The sequence below is a fragment of the Mycetomoellerius zeteki genome, unplaced genomic scaffold (assembly GCF_001594055.1).
Source record: "Mycetomoellerius zeteki isolate Tzet28-1 unplaced genomic scaffold, Tzet1.0 scaffold111, whole genome shotgun sequence".
Taxonomy (NCBI): Eukaryota; Metazoa; Arthropoda; class Insecta; order Hymenoptera; family Formicidae; genus Mycetomoellerius; species Mycetomoellerius zeteki.
The window spans coordinates 123,178-146,771 of NW_017256029.1; the positions used below are offsets into that span (position 1 = coordinate 123,178).

Sequence of the window (23,594 nt, forward strand, 5' to 3'; positions counted from 1 at the left end):
ATAAAATTATTAGTATAATTTTTCGGTGAAAATGTTATTAATGGACATTGTACAAATATAGTACTAATTGAACGCCCTAAATAATATTTAGTACTTTAGCATAAAATAATTAATTTTTATTATTATAACATTATTTGTTTTTCAATTCAGCCGTATCTATATTAATTAGCACCTATTAATAATAGACAGGGTGCCTTACAACTATCGTATAATACTCTCATAGCATATTCGAAGTAAGAGTAAAGATCTTAATACAAAAATGTTGAAGCTTTTTATATTAGGAGTTTTTATTCTACTTTACCTCTAGAATATGATATAAAAGTATTGTACTGAGATTGTGAGACGCTCTGTATATACTTAACAATAAATCTGATTAATTAGGACAGATTTGAGAAAGAATGACAATGAGAGAAACAAATAATACTTCATTGGTATCGATGAATTTATTGCATCGGATTGACTCATATTTACAACGAAGACACATACATATGCATTTTCTATTCTATCAATTTTCTACATATAACTTTTTATTTTTAGTTACGTTTGATTAATTTTACTTGCTGCTTATCTAGCTCTTATGATATACAAATAAGGATTTGTTATGATTCACTTCATTAAAATAAATTTTTAATATATGATAAAACAAATTAATTTTGTTGTAATAAACAACAATTGTTTTATAACGCGGAAGTTTAATTTATGCAGAATAAAAAATAATCGTATAAGCTGCCATTTTTTTTACAGTTGAGATATAAATAAAAATACATAAATAATTATGCAAGTTACAATAATAATAATAATCTTTGTAAACTTCTTGATTCTATTGTAAAAGTTTTAATGATCATACTCGCGTTAGCTACAGCAATCATGATTTAGCTATGATAATATTACAATAGTAATAATAAAGCCAACGTTTTATTTTTGCTATCTATAATTCACTTAAAGCTACTATCACACCGATTTATACATTTACCTAAAAGTAAATAAATATGTAGTTAACGTATAAGATCGCTTCGTATGCTTCATTAGCCATATCTTTTCATTTGTATTCAATAATATAAAAATTTCTTTTAAGATATCTCTTTCCTCTCTCTCTCTCTTTCTCTCTCTCTCTCTCTCTCTCTCTCTCTCTCTTCGTGTTAGATTATACATCGATCTGTCACAAGGAAATAAGAATTTTTGATATAAGAATGTTGATAAAATGGAAATAATTAGAAGAATATGCAATTTCTATCGATAGATTTAAAATAAGATAAATTATCTAAGTTCTGACACATTGTTAATGTTACTAAAGCTATTATATCATGTTGCACTATATTTTCGTTGCCGAAATTGATAAATGTAAAAACATCAAAAGGAAAGAATATAATTCAAAAATAATAGAATATGTTAAAATGTTAGGGCAAATTTGATTAGATACACTTACTCAGTATGTTCTGGTACACATTAAAACCGTTGTATACAGGTTAAATCGCGAAATCTTCGACACACTTTATAGTGTTGTTAGGTAAAGTATGTATTTTATAATTCAAAATATTTGCATTTCACATTTACAATCATTGTCGGATTAAATCAATATACAACGGTTAAGATGCAATAGTGTGTCCAACCAAATTCGTTAATAATTACAAAACATTTTTTCAGAAGTTCAAAAGTAGTCCTGGTATAAAATTTTTTTACTTAATTTGGGAGTCATACAGAAACGAATTTGGTGGCAAAATGTTGCTCTTATTATATATGATTAACATCATTTTTTAAATTCTATTATTAAGTTTTTCAAAGGAGATTCAGAGGGATTTAAGGGGATCCTAAAGTCAAGTCCAAATTCCGACAAGATCGCTGTTTTACGGATAAAACGCGACACATTGATATATCTATATCTTTATATACTATTACATTTATACCTCACGCACACATATACATAAATCTTTGTAGAACAATAACGTTTTAATTAGACATCTAAGTTTAACTCTAAGAACTCCACGTGTTTATTCTTTTAAACTACTAGTCTATGGACTACACACAATTTCGTAAATACAGATTGCAAAGCTTTTATATAAAGCAAATGTTGTTACGATATTAACAGCTCTGACGCCATATTGGACCAAGAAATAATAAAGAAGATTTCAATTTAAACACTTATTTTTTGTTCTCGATAAACTCCACCTCACAGACACAGTATTAATGCACATACTTAAATCCTGGAGAAGGATCATCGAATCTGTAAAAGAGGAAAGAAGTAATTGTTATACAAAAATTATTGCGTTTAGTTAGTAAAAGATAACTTCAAGGTCCTCTTAAAGTTATAAAATAAAATAAAGCAAAAAAATGTCTAATGATAAAATCCAAAATATCTCTTAAGGGAATGCTGGCTCGTTTGTTTTACCGACAAAAGTTTTTTATTCCACACTTTACTTCGTATTAGTTTTACAAAATTGAAATTCCTTTTTCACCATTAAGACACACATGTGTTAATGTATTTGATGTATTTTGTGTCCAAAGCAGAAAAAATAAAGCAATTATAGATTTTTTATCTCCTTTTATTTTAATATAGCGATCAATGTTGTCAACTAATGAAACATTTACTTCGTGAAAAGCTCATGCATATTATATACTGGAAATGAAGACAAAGCTGAATGAAGACTAGATGAAAAATAAAAAATGAACATATGTGAATTATTAGAATTAAGTTCAGAAGCCTAAATATTTGCACTAGTGCATATTAAACTTCCTGTATATTGATTTAGTGTGAAAGTGAAATGCAAATATTTCGAATGCAAATATTCAAACTTTTATTTAAAGTAACTTTATATAAGGAAAAATTAAAAGAAACTAAAGAAACTTAAGAAATTATAAAAAATAATGTTAACAATTTTCAAGTTTTTCTGTAAGATCATAATTATTAGATCATGAATTTGTTTAAACGTTCAAGACAAGCCCCTTTATTTTAAGGAGCTCGCCATCAAAATATTATTTCATTAGAACATATGAATAAAAAAATCTCATAACATTGTGCCTTTTATTCTATCCTGTATGGATCTTACTTATAGAGAAATACTTACTTATGTGAGAAAATGTAGCACCGCCGCGTCCTTCTAATGGCGGTGTTGCGTACTATGTTCGCGGGTAAACTTTATGTCAAGTTAATCTTACTTTAAAACTTAAAAGCACTTTAAACATTTCATATGCAATGGAAATAACAAAACCTTTGGTTGTTAAAAGATTATATTAAAATCAGCTTTGAAATACCTTGAAGATCTTAGGTTATTTTGGATTAACATTTTATATACTTTAAATTGCTTTAAAATTTTTCAAGTTAATTACTTTTAAAAACCTTAATTTTATTTAAAGTAAATTTCCAAGGGAAGCTTCATATTCAACTACAAATTACGTGTATAGCTTAGTAAAGATTCAGAGTCGTAAAGAGAAGTAATTGTGCTTAGCAATAGGTGCCGGATTTTATAGTATATGTTCTGTGGGATCTTATAAGAAATTGCGCTGTAATATATGTTATATATAAGAACAAATGCGTTTATGTGTGAAGCAGAACGATAATGTAAGAAATGAATTATAGATACCATCTGTTACTGACATATTTAATTTGAAATTAAGAAAGTCTGTTGACATCGGCTGTCATATCAGCATTCCCTTAAGTCCGCAAACACAATAGAGTAGTAAGCCTTAAGTCTTAAGAAATTGACTAATCATAGTCGATTATTCTTCTCATTTGACTGTGATTGATTAATTTCTTAAAGCTTAAGGCTTACTACTCTATTGCGTGTTTGCGGATTAAAGGGATCACAATCATCTGTTTTATCGACCGAATGCGATTATTTTTCAATTATTTTTCTAATTATTTTTACAGATTAAAAAATTTTTTTCATTATTAAAGTATAAATAATAATGCAATCCAAACCGATCGAATTTATGTCGAAAAATTAAAATATTTCAGTTTTATTATTCTGAACTCGTAACAACATTCGTTTTATATAAAAATTGTATGTATTGTCTCGCAATGAAGACATTTGCAAAAAACATTAAGGGAATGCTGTAGTAACCAACGGAACGCTCATTCTGTATTTTTCCAATCATTTCATTTTCTTTATACAAAATAAAAATATCCTTCTAGAGAATAAAAGAAAAAACGCAAATAGCTTTGAAAAAGTACAAACGTGTATGAAAATCCCCCAAAAATTGTAAATTACAGTTTCCTGTTACTATGTTAGGTTATTTTTTCACATATATAAAAATGTATTTAAGTATGTATCTAAACAAAAAATACTTTCCCACATTTGAATATTCTATAAAAATATCATGAGACGTTCAAATTATGATTTCGAAGCTTACAAGAGAAATGACAGGAAAAGTATAAATAAGATTTGAGTATATATGTATAACCTCCCATTCATGCGATATATAGGATATAGTAAAACAAGAAATGTACGTAACGTTTTACTTAATGGTTTACTTAATGTACGTAATGTTTTATTTAATGTATGTAATGTTTTCTTAATATACATAATATAATATATTTTATTTGGAATTCAAAATCTGTTTTATCAACATCGATCAAGTTCGGCCATCGCTCCAGCATCCCCTTAAGAGTATACAATAAGAGCAACATTTTGCTACCAACTTCGTTTTCCTATAACTTTGCCAAAATATACTTTAGAATAAAAGTTATTTTGAAACATAAAAGCTATTTTTGAAACCCGAATTCTTGTAACTTTTAAAAAAAAGCATCGTAATGACGATATGCGCAATAATTTTTCTTTTAACTAAACCTTTAAAACGAGGTGTACAACTTGACCTCTTTCTCATTAAAAATTTTTAAGTTACCTCTCGCTTCTTGCTTTTTTGAAAGAATTAAAGACATTTTTTTGCCTAAAAAAGCTGCATAAAAATCTATGTTCTGCCATTTTTTTTCTATATCTGACGCCTTTTGCAATATCCAGGGGGTAGGGTGGGACTTTATAATTATCCTGTATTCATTCTAAATTTTTATTTCTGCAATAGTACATTTAATACATAACGGAACTCAAAGGTAAGTATTCTGTGAAATCTGGACGAATTTTAAATAAGCCTTTTGAACGATTTCATCGTATTTTCATGGCTCTCTATCAGGTCTCCCTGTTGAGACAACCCTAATTACAGATCACTTTACTAATAACTCTCATTCCCTTCCACCGTTATGCGTAACGTATTTGCTTTGCACATACAAATATTTACAAATATTTACATTAGCCTGCAGGAATCCATTGATGCAACCATTAACGTTCATAATCGATCATGAAAATCGCTTCCCAATTCGTGAAGAGACTAATAGGATATCTGTGTCCTATTGATTTATCTTTGTGATATGGTTGATTTTACGCTGTGAATTATTTGTAATATCCAATACACTTCGTGAATATTTCACAGAATTACATGTCGCCCATATCGTCGACAAGTATCGTCCAGAATGTTACAACACTTTCAATCCACAGTCGAAAGTTTGACAATTATATTTCTATTTACATCATGAATTGATAAAATGTAGTGTTAATGTAAATTCAATTAAAAATTTGTTTAACAGTGGATATTATAAAAATATGCAAAATCAATTTTGTTACGATATTTTTATATAAATTTGAAAGACTAACTTTGTTATAAAAATATAAAATTATAGAAATACTTTTTTCTCAACATATAAGTAACTAGATATATAAGACATATTCTCGACTCTTTGCTATTCATATATTCGAGAACACTTGCGATTTTCTCGCATTTCATGAAAAGTTAAGTATCTCGAGGTGGAAAAAAATCATAGTTTTGAAAAATGCATTTTAATAAGGAAAGATACGGTAAATTTTATTAATGTTTTTGATATCGTTTCTTGATGACATTTTGTTTCTAAATTATATAAAATTAAAAATTGGTATGTCTTCAATATTTTTTTTTATTTTGAAGAGCTGTAACTTGATAAAACATAATCGGATAAAAATTAATAAAAAAGTATTTCAAGGTAGGCTTCCTGACTAGGAAATCTCGCGAAATGTCAAATTCTGATTTTAATGAAGCTTTGTATACTTACAGTTTTATATTTATTTAAATAGATAAATTTAAAAAATTTCAATAGCATAAATGATTTTTGAAGGATGAAATCCCTTTTATACATAAAGTTCTTAGCTTTTTTCGTTATATCTCGAAATCTATTCGAGATATCAAAAAATATGTAATACAAAAACGTTTAATACAAAAAATATCTATATCAGATATGAAAAAATGTCTAATACAAGAGGTTTCATAATAAAATTACATCTATTTATGTAAGACATTAATATTTTTTAAATATAATTTTAAAAATATAAATTTAAAGAAATTATTTTTTTATGTTATTACTTAGATAGAGGTAAATTCATTATAAAACTTTCATATTAGATATTTTTGATATCTTTAATAGTTTTGATATTAATCAGTTGAGATATAACAATCGCTTTACGTATTATAAGGAATAGAATTTCACCTCTCAAAATCGTTTATTTACCGCTATAGATATTTTCTAAATTCATCTATTTGTAAACTATAAGTGTAAACTATAAGTGTAAACTGTAAGTATACAAAGTTTTATTAAAATTAGGATTTGATAATTTACGAGATTCCTTTGTAAGCCTTAAAATGTGCTTTAAAAAAAAGGTGCAGTGATTTTTCACAATAATAGATATTTTACATAAAAGGTTATTTTTATAAAATGTTTTTTAACTATGCTAAAGTAAAACAGCAATGTTTATAAAACGTTTAGTAATAATTAGCGCTTTATTTTAAAACCGTTTAAGATTACTTTGGCTCCCGTACGATCATAAAAGTTAAGCAACGCTTGGATACGGACTACTTGGATGGATAATCGTTTTGAGAAACAGTCGAATTTCTTTCCCCAAATAAACTTCTTTTTATTATTATTTTATGTGTATTGAGGAATGTGTGATATTAATTGATAGATAAAATTTATTTTAGCAATAAAACTGGATTAATTATATATAAAAAATATTTTACTGGGAAAGAGGGGGTAAAAAACCGTTTTAAAATAGTTTTATATAGTGGTTTTATATAGTGGTTTTAATTAATCGTTATTTTTAATGTTTCCTACACGGATACTTATAACTACTCAACGTTACGGAAAAACGTTTTTTCAACAGTTTCTCAACACTTTTGTTCTACTTGGATAATATTAAAGAATTTACAAAAAAAAGGAAAGAACAGACAAAATTTTTTTCATGATATCCTCCATTCCCATAAATTTTTTCAAAATTTTAAAGATTTCTTTTAATAACTTTTCGTAAGAAAATCACAAGTGTTCTTTCTTCTTGAACTTCTGAACGATAAAGGTAACTGGACTCAATATGAATGTGTACTCAAAATGCCTTATTCGCTGTTTGTAGGTAATAAAAACAATTAATTCAATAGATAGCAGTAGTTTGTGCAGGTTGTCCGTCTGATTCGATTGTATCAATTTCTTGCTCGATTTGTTCATTTTATTATTATCAATAAAGCAAAATGCAGAATATTGTAGTCGTGATGTAATATTTCGTATATAGATAAGTAATCGTATCCTGTAAGTAACTACCAAAAGATGGTTATTAATTTCAGTAATTTATATTATTGTAGCTCTATATCCATACTTTATAACGCTATATCCACTTAATTTATATTTTTGTCACAACGTTTTATTTATAATCAAAGGAAGGAAACTCTTTGTACGATAGAACCAATATGGCCAACCTAGACATACTGCGTATACATATTGATTGTAACGGTTTTTAACACTTTTATTGTCCTAGATTATCAATTCTAATTTAACTGCTAATCACGTAAATTAGAATTCATGATTAAAAAGTAATATATGTCAATAACGTAGTATATGTCAATAAACATGTTTTAATCAATGTATAAACAATGTTAATAATCTTATAAAAGTAACATTGGATTATTTTATTTTTCACTTTTCTAACATTCTTTTACGAAAATGAGAGAAACATATACTTAGGTCATATTGAGTACATACGTATCCAGAATGAGCGGAATGCTACTTTTTTTAATCTTCATTACACCTATATAAATTAGAGATGCATCGAATAATATATTTGTTACCTAATCGAATGATCGGCAAAGTTACGTGCCCAATAACCGAATATTCAGCAAATATTCGGCACAAATTTTAAATCAACAGAAACAATGTGGGCGCGTGACATTTCTGACCGTGTCTTTCGCATCACCGTGCACGTATGCATGTTGTGGCAGATTCGTCCGTTTATTTAGGGTGCGTTCCGTTTTGCGCTTACAAAAAAAAGCGTGAAGATTGCACACTACAGCTTTTACAAAAAGAAGATATCATCTATATGCCGTTAAATGTGTTTCATTTAATACTTTAATTTAAATTAAATTTTTTATTTCCTATTATTTTATTTTTATTCTTATTAATTTCCTATTATTTATTACGATTAAAATTATTCAATGTTCTGCCAAGACCATTCAATGTTCGGCCGAATAGTAAAACTATTACCGAATAGACAGAACACCAAATAGCTGTCGAATATTCGTTGCAACTCTAACATAAATATTTGAATATATTATATTTTTTATTAAGATTCAGAAATATTCCTCTTTTAAATATGACTATTAATTTTTAATATTGAACTCAGCACAAAATTAGAAAAAACCGCAAAGCTCAGTAGAAGCACGTAGAGTCCGGTTACCTTATAGAAAATAAGAAGATAAAATGACAAATTCATTTGAGTCATTCGTTTTGTTTTGATTCAACTTTAATTATAAAGATGAGCAATCAGGTATTAAAGCCTGTAAAACAAATCATTAATGTTACTTTTTGTTGCATTGAAACATCAGTAACATTTAAAAATCTTATCTGCAAATTTTACTTTTTTAATGTTTTATACATTTTCAGCAAGATACGTCGGGAATGTACCTTTCAGCTCATTTTTGTAACTAATTTTAAGAGAGAAAGAAGCCATTTTCGGTCAAAGTGGGTCTTGCTATTTATCACTTTTCATTGGGCCGCCTCCAATTTGGCTCATATAGTATTTTTTATTTAGTATATAAAATGTAGAATCACGTAGAAAAGGAATTATGTGCTGAATGAATTATTCAAAGTTATGGTGAATTATTTTTCAGTGAAAATTAGTATATCTGTAAATCCTCATATAAAATTGAGGATTTACAGATATATTTACAGAAATTGAATGAGTACTATCAATTTTGATTTGTTTTTCGTCCTTCTTATAGTGATTTTAAAAGAAACATTTGCATTTTATGCTCAAAAAGCATTTCATAAAGTGTACATGGTGTAAAAAATATATTTATTTTATCACCTCTTTTTTTAAAGAGAAAGATGATGTTCACTTTTGTGAACAATATATTTATTGAATAGCTAAAAAATTGTTTATATTATTGAATAAGATAGTTTCACTTAAAAAAATAAAATATAACTTATATTAAATTATCAAAAAACAATCCGTATATAATAGTTGATATATTAACGTAAAAATTCAGAAAAATTCTAATAACGTTCTTTTTTAGCAGCTCTCACTGTGATTGAACACTTTCTTCAATCATATTGCTTTTCTCATATTCCCTCGAAATGCATGTGTGGAAAACGGAAAACTAAAAATTAGTTTGAAAATAAAATAAGATAAAATTTTATTTAGAGAAAATAATAAAATATCATCTGTTTTATTTATCCATTATTCAGTATAAGATTTATATGAAGGATACTTTATATTCAATAAAAAATTAATTTTTTCTCTTGATATCACGATAAGGACGAAAAAAGGACAAAATTGATGGTGTTTACTCAATTTATTGTTTATATGAGGATTTACAGATTTTCCGATTTATTTTTGTTGAAAAATAATGATTCACTTTGCATAATTCATTCAGCATATATAATTTCTTTTTTATGTGATTCTACATTCCAAATACTAAATAAAAAATACTACATGAGCCAAATTGATAGCAGTTCAATAAAAATGTTAATGATTAATAACATTCGTATATGAATATAAAAAAACAATTATCAGTTTTATAGACGCGCCAACTCGGTTTATCGGATTTGAAATACAATCACAAATTGAAATAGTAACTTTACATTAAATTAATTGATTTAATAACGTCGATTTAATAACAATTGATGCTACTATTGCAAAAAATATCACCTCAGCCGAAATTTTAACTCGGATCTCAAATTCCGTAAAGAAGTCCTTTCAATTTAATCACCGAGGGATAATATTAATCGCAATAATCATTTAATATTGTTCACTTAATATTGTTTATTATACGTCGTCTGAAAAAGACGTTCTTTCATATATGCCATATATTGGTTATTGCGATTAATATTATCACATATCTTGGCAGTCAAATTAGGAGGACACTTTAAATTCAGGAGCCGAATCCTGGTTGAGGTGATACTTTTTCCAATATGTTATTTACAGGTTTTTAAGATGATGGTGATATTGTTATTAAATCAACTATCTCAATTTAATTGTAAAATTATTTCAGCAGACAAACCGAATTTGCGTAGTCTATAGAACTGATATAGATAATTGTATTTGTACATTCACATATGAATATTATATCCGCTAAACACCAAGACTCACTTTGATTGAAAATAGCTTTCTTCTCCCTTATTTGTGTTTAATACTTCTAGATCTATTTCAGTTAATTTTGTAATTAAGTTGGAAAATACTCTTCCGAAGTAAGAAGTTGAACAAGTAAGAAATTGAACAAGGCGCTCTTTTAACTCTTCACTTAGATGTTTGCGCCAACTGACCTATATCATTTGAGTAACAAGGTGAGCCAAGAATGAGCGGATATTGAGTTTTCCTGGAATAGTGCATATTCTCGCTTTGTCACAACATCTTACTCAAAGAGTGATAACTGGTGGATCCAGGTGGAGGAAGTATAAATGGACTGACGATAGAATGTTCCGGGCCGTGATATACTGAGGAAAAGCTCGATTGTTGATTATGACTCTGGCCCGAGGCATCCAATCCGCTAAGCACTGGCGAACTCGTGTCATGCAGTTTCCGCATGTGTTTCTTGAGGTCAAAGTTTCTACAAAAGCCTTTGCCACAGATCTTGCAGGAAAACGGTTTCTTGTCATTGTGTGTGTGCATATGGAATGTCAGATTATAGATTTGATGAAACGCTTTATTGCATATGTTGCACTTGTACGCTTTCTCGCCACTATGTGTGAGCTTGTGGTTTTTATAGTTACCCTTTTGGTGAAAACCCTTGCCGCAAAACTCGCAGACAAACGGCTTGAAATTGGCATGTATACGTGTATGGGTATTGAGAGTAGAACTACGATTGAAAGCTTTGCCGCATGTCACGCACTTGTGCGGCTTTTCAGCAGTGTGGATGATCTTATGTCGGCAAAGAGTGCTGGCTTGACGGAAACCTTTACCACAAATTTTGCAGACAAATGGTCGGGCTCCCGTATGCACTGGCATGTGTCTAGTTAAATTATAATGTGCATTGAACACCTTGCCGCATTCTGGACAAGTGAAAGTCTTTTGCTTATTCGCAGTACCAAGGTCACTGCGCGGCGCTGGGCTCTTCTTGCCCCGCTGGTTTTCTGGTGATATGCTGGTTAGATTCAATCTCGAAGAAGCCTCTTGAATAGTCGTGGGAGGTGGCGAACTCTGAGTGATCGATGGGGTCGAAGCGGGAGGGCCTGGGAACGCCCTCAGCAAGGGATTCGGATAGTACAATGGATAATATTTAGATAATACGGGATAATGCTGGAGTAGATCTTGATGCCTCAAGGTCGGTACATACTTCTCAAACGCCGACTTCAAATGCGCCGAGTACGATGGGGAAGAAATATTTGGCAGCTGAAGAATCGTTGTCGTCGTTGTCGCTGGCATTGCTGGCGGTGGAGGCACCGGATTAGCGCTTTGCTCGGTCAGTCGTTTGTCCGGTTCCATAATCTTTGCAATGGAAAATGTAAGATTTCGGCAAGGCGTTGGTGAAGTTACCCTCTCAGGTGACAGACTTGGTGTCTCGGTCGCCATTGTGTTACCCGCTGCAAATGGTTGCATCGTAGATCTGTAATGAAAATATTGATCGTGAAATGGTTTTTCAGAATATCAGGATTTTTATAATAAATTATGTAAGATTCAGGAGGATATTCCTTATACTTGAAATCGCCTATACTGAATGACTTCTGTCGGGATTTGAATATCTTGTGAGTCTTTTGCATGAGGAAGGCACTTTTTGTTCAGAATGTTAAAATTCTTATATTAAAAGTGTGATATAATTAAATCATAAATAAAATTCAATATTAGTAAAAATATTTAATATTTGTCAACCACGCTATGATAATAAAGAAATATTAAAAAAATATTATTAACCGTATAATAAGGTGAATTTTCAAGATATCCAGAAAAATAGGATTGAATCTGACTTGATACTGTTTTGTTCATATTTCATCTACAGGATGTACAAAAAGTCCCGAACCTCTTTAATATCTTCTTGAAAAGTAAGCATTTCTGAGAAAAATGTTTCATAATCATCCCAATCAGCAGAAAATGTTTTTTAACAAATTAAATTCAAGCTCAAGTGCAAGTGAATATCAATATAATAAAAAAGACTTTTAGAGCCAACACAAGTTATTAGCGACTATAAAGTTAATGTTTATTTAATCAAATAAAATATAAATGTTTCAATCCTTGGTTAGGCCTTTTTCAATATATTATATAATTATCCCAATCAAATTATTAACGCAAATCTTACAATAGTTAACACATCTAGTCGAAGTCATTAATTCATTCGCCAAACGTTAGAAGAAAAGTTGGTCAAAATGATTGTCAACTCATTATGCATAAAATTTTTCGACTATTTAAATAACAAAGTGAAAAATAATTAAAGATTTTAACAAGAAAAAACAAGGTGTAAAAGTTAATATAATGGATTACATAAATAAAATTTGCACGAATTTAACAGCTAGTACACATCGAACTGTTTGATGTAGATAGTGTATAATGTATTGATCAATGTTTTTAAAATGTTTTTCAAATCTTTATTTTTCGTTATACATTGCATAATTTACTGTAAAAATAATATTTATCAAATATTTATTTTATCTTAACTATTCATTTGAAATAATGATTAAAAAAATTAACTTTTATTAAACGCTTATTTAATGTTTATATTACATTAATAATTTATTTGTAGTAGTGATTTGAAAAAAAATTTATTTAACATTTATATTACATTAATAATTAATTTATAATAATAATTTTAAAAAACATTTATTTAACATTTATTCAACATTAACTTAATATTTATATTATATTCATAATTAATTTTTAATAATAATATGAAAAATCATTTATTTAATATTTACGCAACATTAATTTTATATTCATTTTACATTAATTATTTATTTCAAATCGTAATCCCAAAAACATTTATTTAACATTTAGTCGATATTAATAGCATTTATATTATAAATATTAATTACGTAAGCACACAAAAGAATTTAAGGTTTGATCCTGAAATTAGACCGATTAGACTATGATATTCTTATGTATTTTGTTCTGAAACTGAACCCAATGTCACCTAATCACCGGATGAAACATTAAATTTTGTGCGCCTGTGTTATTAATTTACAATAATAATTTAAAAGAACATTTATTTATCATTAATTCAACATTAATTTAATATTCATATTCATTAACTGTGTGTGTGTTCATTTACAATAATAATTTAAAAAGAATTTATTTAACTTCGCGCCGATGACTTTAATCTTGACATATGTTGTCAAGGTCATAAGCCTAAGTGATCTTCAAAAGGTTTCAGGTGACGGTCATTATTGGTTCAAAAGTTATTAACAAATAAAGTTTAAAAAAATGTCTTATTTCTGCTATATATTGACGGACATACGACTATCTACGCGAAGAGAAATTCATCCCAACTCTCTCCTTGCTGCGGGGCATATGACTTTCCACGTGAAGCAAGGTCCTGCAAGGTTCACTCCATCTCTCGCTATCTAGGAGAAAGTCGGTCGTCACTAAGCAGGGAGGGAAACGGGGTGGATCCCGCTTCGCGTGGAAAGTCGAGTTCCTCTTGGCAGGGAGGCAGATCTCACTTCGTGTGAAAATTTGAACGTCCTTAGATAGGGTGGATGTGGGGTGGATCTCGCTTCGCGTGGAAAGTCGAACGCCCCCAGACAAGGGAGAAGATAGGGTAAACCTCGCTTCGCGTGGACTGTCATTACGCAAGGAGGGGAGGGTTTGGGATAGTTTTTAATATTGTATATATAGTACAAAGACATTGTTTTTTAAATCTTTTCTATTAATAATTTTTTAAAGAAACCGCTTTTTTGTTAATAATTTTTAAAAAATTTATATTTTTTGATATTTTGTTTTTACAATTCACTGTTTTCTGTGAAATTAATAATTTATTATAACTTTTCAAAAATTTTTCTCTTATTGCAATATTCAACAGAAGTATGTTACAATTTTCTCTTTATTTTATGTTCTGCCGGAAGTTTTTAAAAAACTCAAAGGAGTAAGGATGAAAAAAAATTTAAAATTATATACTGGAAATTCTCTTATACTGGAACATGCGCGCAATAGGCTTTTGCAGGCTCCGCCTATCGTCGGGCACCTTTGGATTGCCCCTCAATTGAAAGCAACCCTAATAATAATCGAGACAGCCTGATAGGAAAAGCTACGGCTGGCATGAGAAGCAAGATTCTAATAGGGAAAATGGTATTGTCACACAACTGGCCTCGAAACCCGCCTCTGTGGCCTGTAGAAAAGTGTCGATGTAGACAGCGCAGCGTGTCGCAACGCCATGGAGGGGCTCAACTGTCGACCGGAGTGCACCACTGACAAAAAAACGCGATTACGTACCACGAAAGTTTTCTCTTCAAGCAATTCTAATTGGCAAACTCGAAGCAGTTATCATTTCTTGTATGTACCACTTTACATCATCTTTCGCACTTTCCTTCATTCCATTTTTCTTTCATATTATCTTTCTAATTTTAATTTTTACTGAAATATGATAGTGTTGCAATTTACGTTTAATAATTACTTAATTTTTACTTTGCTTTGATTTTTATATATCCCATACAGTACAGAACGTGCAGCAATATCGTTGCAATATTGCTACAACATGCAATATTGTTGCAATGTTGCAACATTGTAGCTGCAACTTTTGTGCTGTAGGGGATATTTTGTCATATTTCAGCAATTTGCATTAACATTTTGTTATATTTCTTAAATAAATTTTATGACCTAATTAATTCATATCTCATTATATTTTTATTATACCTTATTAATAAATAAATATTTTTTTCTTTTATTATTAAAAGAAATATATATACTGTATTATATAGAATAAAGGTTGTAACGATGGACACTTAAGAATAGATTTCTGAGATTTTTGAATAAAATCTTAATACCAAAATGTCAATGATGTTAATAGTTTTTTATTTACAGACATAATTTTTCGTTGTCATATGTATTCCCTTTTTCAATCACATTTATCACACTGGATCAGTTTGATACAAATCAAATTTCAAATAGTTGCTGTTTAAAAACTAACAGTTTAATTGGATCGGAAAAATACTGGGATATAAGGATTTAAGAAAGATATTTATTTTTCGACATCTGTAGATGGTTTATTTTTTAGTACAAAAAACGTGCAATTCTAAGGAAGAAATTTATTTATTGTAAAAATAATGTAGGAACAATACAGATAGTAACTAATTTTCTTTTGACTTATTCTCATTTTATTTAAGTACCTTATTTCAATTCCACCACAGTCATTACACAAATAAACCCGATGATCATCGCACATCGGACGTCAGCAATATGAATAAATAACACATTTAATCCGTGTACCCGGTATACACGTAAAATAAGGAGCTTTAATACTTACATTTTTTCATCAAAGGTCCCTGAAACAAAAAAAAATGTTTTTGTTGATTGACTACGCTTTTGTCACATATTGTGAAGTCACACTGACCCATGATTCTCTTTGAAAAGTTGCCACACATGTGCTGACACGGTTTTTAATAGGTTAATAGCTTTAATCGACAGAGGTATCTTCAAATTTTCTACAGATGGCGCATAAAGCTTGATGATGACCTACGCCTTCAAGTTATACAGCTCGGATCATTTTGACCAAGTGTGACAATAAAGAGTTGAAGTTAGTGAATCATATCATCTAAAATTTGCACGCAAAATGCCAAGCATACTTGATAAACGCGCAAACTTAGTCGATATGATAGGCTAACTTTAAGTGCTTATATTTCAAAAACTGTTATAGCTTTGACATATTGATACAGAATTTTCATTTCAAAATAATGTCAAGAATCTATCCTTAAGTTGTTACGGTCTTTACCGGACATCTTCTATTCTCCTTTTCCTCTTTCTCTCTTCTCTTTCTTTTTTCCTTCTTCAAACATTTCCTTTTTTGTTTAATTATATCCCATATAGTATATAACAAATCTCCAAGAGACGTTTTACAAGACGTTCTGAGAACGTACTAACGTTCTGATGAACGTCCCAACGTTTTGAAAACGTTTTTCAGAAAGATCTCTGGGATAAAGTGTGCTGTATGAAAACCTTACTTTTGCTGCCGCCTTATTGAATCTTTCTCTTTATTTTTCGTTTCTCTGTTGATACTCTTATTTCTGCGCTAACTTCATTCTTTCATTCTTCCTTTCATAATTCTTGTCATTTGTTTCTTCAATGCCCTTTCTTTTCTCTATAGGTACTTATAATTCTTGGTGTGTTTTCTGTTCCTGCACTAGACTGTTCTAGAATTCTCTTTCTCGCTTTCGACAAATATCAAATATATATCTATCTCACTTTAAGTTCCAAAAGTGTACACTAGTTCAGCCACAGAAAACAGACCTCATATTACATATCTTTTCTATTATCTTTCTTCAACTTATGTACATCTACCTAATAAACTTTGTTGTACATCTACCTAATAAACTGATAAATTCAGCCAAAGATAGGCGAATATTTGGTATAGAATTAATATGTGCTAATTTAATGTCAATTTACAATTAAAGCGAGACTATTTTCGATTGCATTTATTGTTAGCTTCTTTTAATCATACATAAGTCAAATCTAAATCAGATAATAAATCCTATATTAAGTATATTATTAATCAAGCTTAAATAAACAACACAATGGAGCTACGCAATAAAAAAGTAAAAAAATAGCATGTCAGAGGTTAAAACATAAAAATTGAACATCTACATTATGATAAAATTAAAAGTATAAAATAAATAACTGGTTATTTTAATATATCATTCGGATCTCATTTTCTCTTCCATATGCTGTTTAAAGATTAAGATTTTATGATTTCCATCTATTTAGATGTAATATAAGTATATTAAGAATTGTATTAAATCTATATAAAGAAAGTCACCATTGTATAAACGACTATAACTAATGCCAGATTCCAAATAAATTTTTGTATGAATTATGTAAAATTTTTTATAGAATAAGACGTTAATAATATCTATATCTTTGATGGTTTGTAATGGAATGAATCAGTTACAGTCATCTTGTTATAAACTATGAAAATGTATCATATATTCCTTTATGGCCTTAAGGAGCAATTTCATGCGAAAGAAAGCTGGCTTTTTATCCCCATTCCATCAATTTTCGTATACAGCGAAAAAATTTTCGTTACGCTCAAAGTTCAATATTGTTCAACTAATAGCGAACATCGCTTGAATATATGACATGTTATGTTATATTCATGGATTATGTCCAAGATTAATTTTAGAAACGAAGCAAAGAAAAAGCCATGTTCGCTGCGATTTTTGGAAATAGGTGTTATCCAACACTTTTTCTTTTTTAATAATAATTGTATATTAGCAATTGCAACAGCTATGCGTCGCCTTCGAATCTTTGTTGCAGCTACAGCTGCTACTATACGGGTATGTTCTTTTACACATTCGATGTATTCTCATTTTCGTAATCCATTTTTGTAATCCATTTTTATTAAAATGAATTAAAAGCTAGCGAACATAAATGAGTGTATTCGTTAACTTAAAGCCAACGAAGATACGCTCCATGAAAAGGAAGCAGGAGAAGAGCGAACAGCTTTGGAACGCTACTTTGATTTGGTGGAGTGGGAATAAAAAGTCAGCTTTCTTTCGCTACATGAAATCGCACCTTTACACTTATATTACATCTAAGTAGTTTTCTAGATATGGAAGAGGAAAAATTCAAATGTGATGTATATGACAAGTTAGGGTCATAACACGAACATTGTCGCAGTGCCATAGCGCCTTATACCATTTTATGTTAGAGCCTTACGTTACTTCACATATAATCATCCGTAAGACATAACGTAAGCAATGCACAAAAAAAACATAGCATAAGCTCCTTACCACTTCTTAACTCAAGGCGTTACGGCAATCTTTGTGCGGTGATTCTTATTCATTTTACATTTTTAATTTTATCATAATGACAATAATCAATTTTTATTCTTTTAACTTGAATGACACATTATTTTTTACTTTTTATTTTGTTGACACTCTATTATATTATTTATTTAAAATTTATTATAATTTAGACTTGAATCATATGTATGCAATCCAAAATGGCTAATGAGTACAATTATAATTGGTCTCGTTTTAATTGTAAATTAACATATCAAATTAGCATTAATTAAACACTAAATATTCGGTCCAATTTATTATTTTATTAAATCATGTTATAACAATGGGTAGGATATTAATTTCAGTTATTTACTTGTTATATGTATATGTATAATATTTTTGTTAATTTTGCACTTCTATCACATATTATCTGCTACTTTTTTCCTTCAGATAATTTTTTCGCTCGTATTTTCTATCCCATCATTTTTTTCTCTCACATATTGTCATTCTTTCTTTTCATTTTATCAACCATCTTTTTTTCGCTGTTTTCTCTGTTACTCATTTCCAACACTATCCTCGATTCCCCTTACATTCACACGCTTCTTCTCTACCATCTTCATTCCATTTCGTGCACATCCATTCTCACGCTTCTTCCTCCATTTTTGTTGCTCTATCATCTGCCTTTTCCTTCGCACTCTTTCTCTCTTCGTGTATCTTCTCGTACGTACCTGAACCTATACTCATACCAATCCATCTCTCTTTTCCGCCAACCTCTTTTTGTTTCGCTTTGGTTGACAGAGACAGAGTAAATCGTTGCCGACGGAGGGGATGAACGAGAATAGATTGGTGGAGGCTATCATCAGTAGCGTGAGGATGCAAGAAGCGAGGGGTGGCAAACTGTATTGTGGTGGGGATCAGAATTGTTACAGTACTTAACGAGCGGCCGTGGCAATCAGTATCGTTCCCCGTTACCGAGACCCATGGCACCCGGGTAATTCTACCAATTTAAATCAATCCCAACCAAAGTATGGCCGACATAGCTAGAGACCATTTTGTTTTCTTAATACCACTAGAAGATGCATCCCATACGATCATCAATGAGGCCACTTGTTTCTTTCGAAGCTTAATATACTTTCACGAATAATTCCCATCACACAATTAAACTTTAAGAATGAAAATTAAATTGTATCGGGGATAGGAAATAACTCTCTTGTTATTTGCAATTAAAAGTTATTTGTGAAAAGTACTCATTATGTAACGACTAAAACAATGAATTATTATATTATTAAAAAATGATTTTTTCATCCTGGCATTATCGTTATCGTCATAAGAAGTTATAAAGTCATTGTTGTAACAAAAATCGTTATTGTAACGAGTCATTATTATAACAAATCTTTATTACGACAAAGTAGCGGTAACAGTAACGGTAACGTGCTATGTTACCAAATAACACGTTACTTCCCTTTCTTGAATTTTATCAAACATACTTTTTTAAAAACATGGATATAAAACTGCAAAAAACATAATGATAAAAAATTTTTGATCGCATGTATAACTAAAAAGAAATTAAAACAAGAGCAAAATTATAAAACATAAAAATTATTCTACAGCTAAAAATATGACAATTGAATAAAGATAATAACAATATTCTATTGTGCAGCAGATATATTTTTGTATATATGAAGAATGTTCCAATCAGGATAAAAAAAATTCAGAATTTTCAATAAAGTATAAATTAGATATTCACGCGAGCACGCTCATTCACATATAGTATATGTAGCCTACCATTTTTATAGATTTAATCACTTCATTACAGTGTTTTACTACGTACCATTTGATTATAAAACAGATGCTTTTGTCTCTCTACAAAGATATTAATCTAAGCAGAAACACAACAAAAATTAAGAAATATATTGATTCTTTTTTTTAAATCTTATATTTAAAAATAATTTAAACGACTTAACATTTTAACATCGAAAGACGAACTGTTTGTAACAGATATTTCAAATAAATTTTGGTTAAAGACGCACGGACTGCACAAAGCTAAGAGCCGCTTATTCAATAATATGGCAACCCAAGTAATCTATCTAAATGTAAAGATTAAATCGCAGTCGCTAAATGTACAAAGTTTACCAATATGATTACAAACGACCCGAAGAATCCAATCACATCTCGTCAACTATTAACGATGATGAACGAATAGCTTCAAACTTAAAGAAAGTTGAAAGGACTCGAAGAAACTTGAAATGGCTTTGCAAATTTACTGATCTTTCTGTTAGTCTGGTAATTACTTTTCTCTATCCTGTGATCCCTTTCGATCATCAAGATTTTGTTCTCTCAAGATTATTTACTTTCTATCATAATCGAGGAAACAATTAAAGATAACATTCAACTGAACGTCACTTCACCATTTCTATTATCGTAAAATATTTTTTAATTTTGTCCTCTAATTTGCACAAATGCTCTGTTGTCTGAGAATTGCTCATTGTCTTTTTTTGTTAACAGTTATTAAGGCATTCTTTTTATATGAATGCTCCTTTTTTTACACTTTTTTAAGATTTAAAGAAATTAATTAAAAGTAAAATAATTGCAAATAATATGGCAAATTAAATATTTGTCATATTATTTAAAGTTCAATTTGAAATTCTTTGATATTTCATCGTATTTTAAAAGAATTATACACACACACACACACACACACACACACACACGGTTTATAATATCTTTTTATAGAAATTGTAATTAATTTTAAAAGAACTACAGTATGAACATTTTATTAATGCACTTTGCAAAGAAAATTCAATATAAATTGACAATTCTTTCATAAATATGCAATGATATATATCTTGTATTAAAATTAGGAATGCACCGAATTAAATATTCGGGAAATATCCGATATCCGACACCTTTTTACTATCCGGCCAGATAGCCGGATATTATTAGTATCCGGTAATATATATATTCGGTTGAAATTTTATATTGATAGTTTGCGCTATTAATGCAGAATTTTATTCTATTCAGCTGAATTTCTTATACAATTCATCTCTCTTCCTCTTTTTCTTTTCACGTTGATAAGATACAGAAAATTATTATTGTTATTTTTCTCTTGCTGCTTTTTTTGGAAACCATTTTCCATCAGATATCCCGCGAATATCCGGGAAAATATCCGATATCCGATCGGATATCCAAAAAGAATGTGACACCGGTATCCAGTAATTTTATGATCCAATGTATCCCTAATTAATATATAGTTGATCCCAAACAGTAGCATTGCAATTCGAATACTTTGAATCAATGAATCCTTGGTATGAACATCATGGAATAAAAGAATGGATCGACAGCGATTTCGCGTGTACAAGCTGCATTAATCACCGTAGGGTTCTCTTTTAGTGTATCTGCTCATGAACTCAGATGTCTATCGTTCTTTACTATTAAATAGTGATAAGAAGATAAAATGCGCTGCAAAATTTCTTATTCGATTTTACAATATGCAAAATTCCTTTTCTGTTATATTCTTTGATCCTATTTTAACAATACTGTAAATTTAATTTATCATTTAATTAAGATGGATTCTCAATTAAATGGACATATATTTTATTATTTTCATTACAATTATTATCGGAATATGTAAATTTCTTATAATAAAACCGTATCATATACAATCAGTTGGAAATTTTTATTTTAAGGGCACTTCTAATCTCCATATCATTTTAATTTATATTAAAATTATTTTATATGAAATATATAGTTTAAATTAATGCAGTAGATACAAACAATTTATATAAATTTCATAGAAAAAAACTTATATTAAGATTTCTTAATGACATAGAACCATATTATATTATAATCGAAAAATTATAAAAATTGCACTGTTAAATATAGTTTTAAAAAAGCCGCTTTTTTTTCAAATTGCTGGAAAAAAATCGAAAAAATTTCGGTTTTTTTTTTCCAGAAAAATTAGTTTTTATGGAAAAATTGCTGTTTTTGCTATGTAAAAGACATAATAAGTAACTTCTAAATTCCTTTATAAAATTAATGCGATCTATGAAATTATGTAGCACTACTTTTATTAAAATTTTTTAGTTATCTTTCTATTTTTGTAATAAAACCTAATCTAACCTTTCTTTAACATATGGCAAAGCTTAAGTAGACAGATTTTTAACTCTAGTTTGCCACACTGGTCTAATAAACTCCTGAAATGTCTCTTTGTAGTTTTTTTTCCAATATTTTGTTACGAATCCAATTTAAATCCAAATTATTTTCTAGACCTATTAAACATGATGTTTGAATTCTATTTTTAATTCTTGCATTAATGGTGCAATAGTACGAGGGTCGTCTGAAAAATTTTGAGCCTAACATAGAAACAAGTAATTTTTCGATCAAATTCAATTTTATTTTTCCACATAGTCTCCTTTTAAGTCGAAACATTTTTTTCAGCGATGCTCCCACCCCTTTAATCCATTCAAATAATACTTAGCGTCTTGCTTTGCAAAATAGGCGTTTACGGATGCGATGACCTCGTTCGATGAAAATTTCTGTTCTCCTCCGAGCCAAACTTTGAGCCTAGGAAACAGAAAAAAGTCGCTGGGGGCCAGATCAGATGGTGAATACGGTGGATGGTCAATTAATTCGAACCGCAATTCGTGCATTTTTATCATGGCGACTGCTGATATTCGATTTTTTCCATTTTTACAAAAACATTGACATTGACACTGGCACAAATGACTGTCAAACAACAACAAGCGCTGGAAGTAGCTACAATTTTCGCAGATATCTTTCAAAGTATGTACGATTATAGTACCAAAATTGTTTTGACGAGAAATGCCATCTTCATGTTGAGGCTCAAAACTTTTCAAACGATCTATGTATATGTTTTGTATGTTTTATTGAATACATTATGCGACCTCAATCTTTCATACAATTTCAAAATTTCTGTTAACTTATCCCGCTGTGTACCCTATACGCAATTATTTTCTTTACGGAAAAAACCGAGAAGCAAACGTAATAGGTTTTACGAGCACGCGTGAATTTTTCCAAAATGAATTTTTCTTTGGGAAAAAAACCGAAAAAATCCGCGGAAAAATTGGAAAAATTGGGTTTTTTCCGATCCTTTAAAACTATACTGTTAAATCTATAGTGTCAAATTTAACTTAACGTGAGTCGCCACTGCTCCTACTTAATC

At 29.5% G+C, this 23,594-nt stretch overlaps 1 protein-coding gene across 1 annotated transcript; it reads right to left on the bottom strand.

Moving 5' to 3' along the window:
- Positions 1-2,114: 2,114 nt before the first annotated feature.
- Positions 2,115-12,092, bottom strand: LOC108726342 (fez family zinc finger protein 2). Its single transcript, XM_018453850.1, has 2 exons — positions 10,913-12,092; positions 2,115-2,221 (listed from the first exon to the last, which is right to left on the bottom strand). The coding sequence occupies exons 1-2, from the start codon at positions 12,090-12,092 to the stop codon at positions 2,127-2,129; spliced, it is 1,275 nt and encodes a 424-aa protein (XP_018309352.1). The 3' UTR covers positions 2,115-2,126.
- Positions 12,093-23,594: the final 11,502 nt, after the last annotated feature.

Bases quoted from the DNA above. Each gene is read 5' to 3' on its own strand.
- LOC108726342 (XM_018453850.1), bottom strand. From the start codon at position 12,092: ATGCAACCATTTGCAGCGGGTAACACAATGGCGACCGAGACACCAAGT. The intron at 2,222-10,912 runs GTAAGATGTTGT...CCTCTTTTACAG, and splicing joins CACCAGTTATCACTCTTTGA to ATTCGATGATCCTTCTCCAG.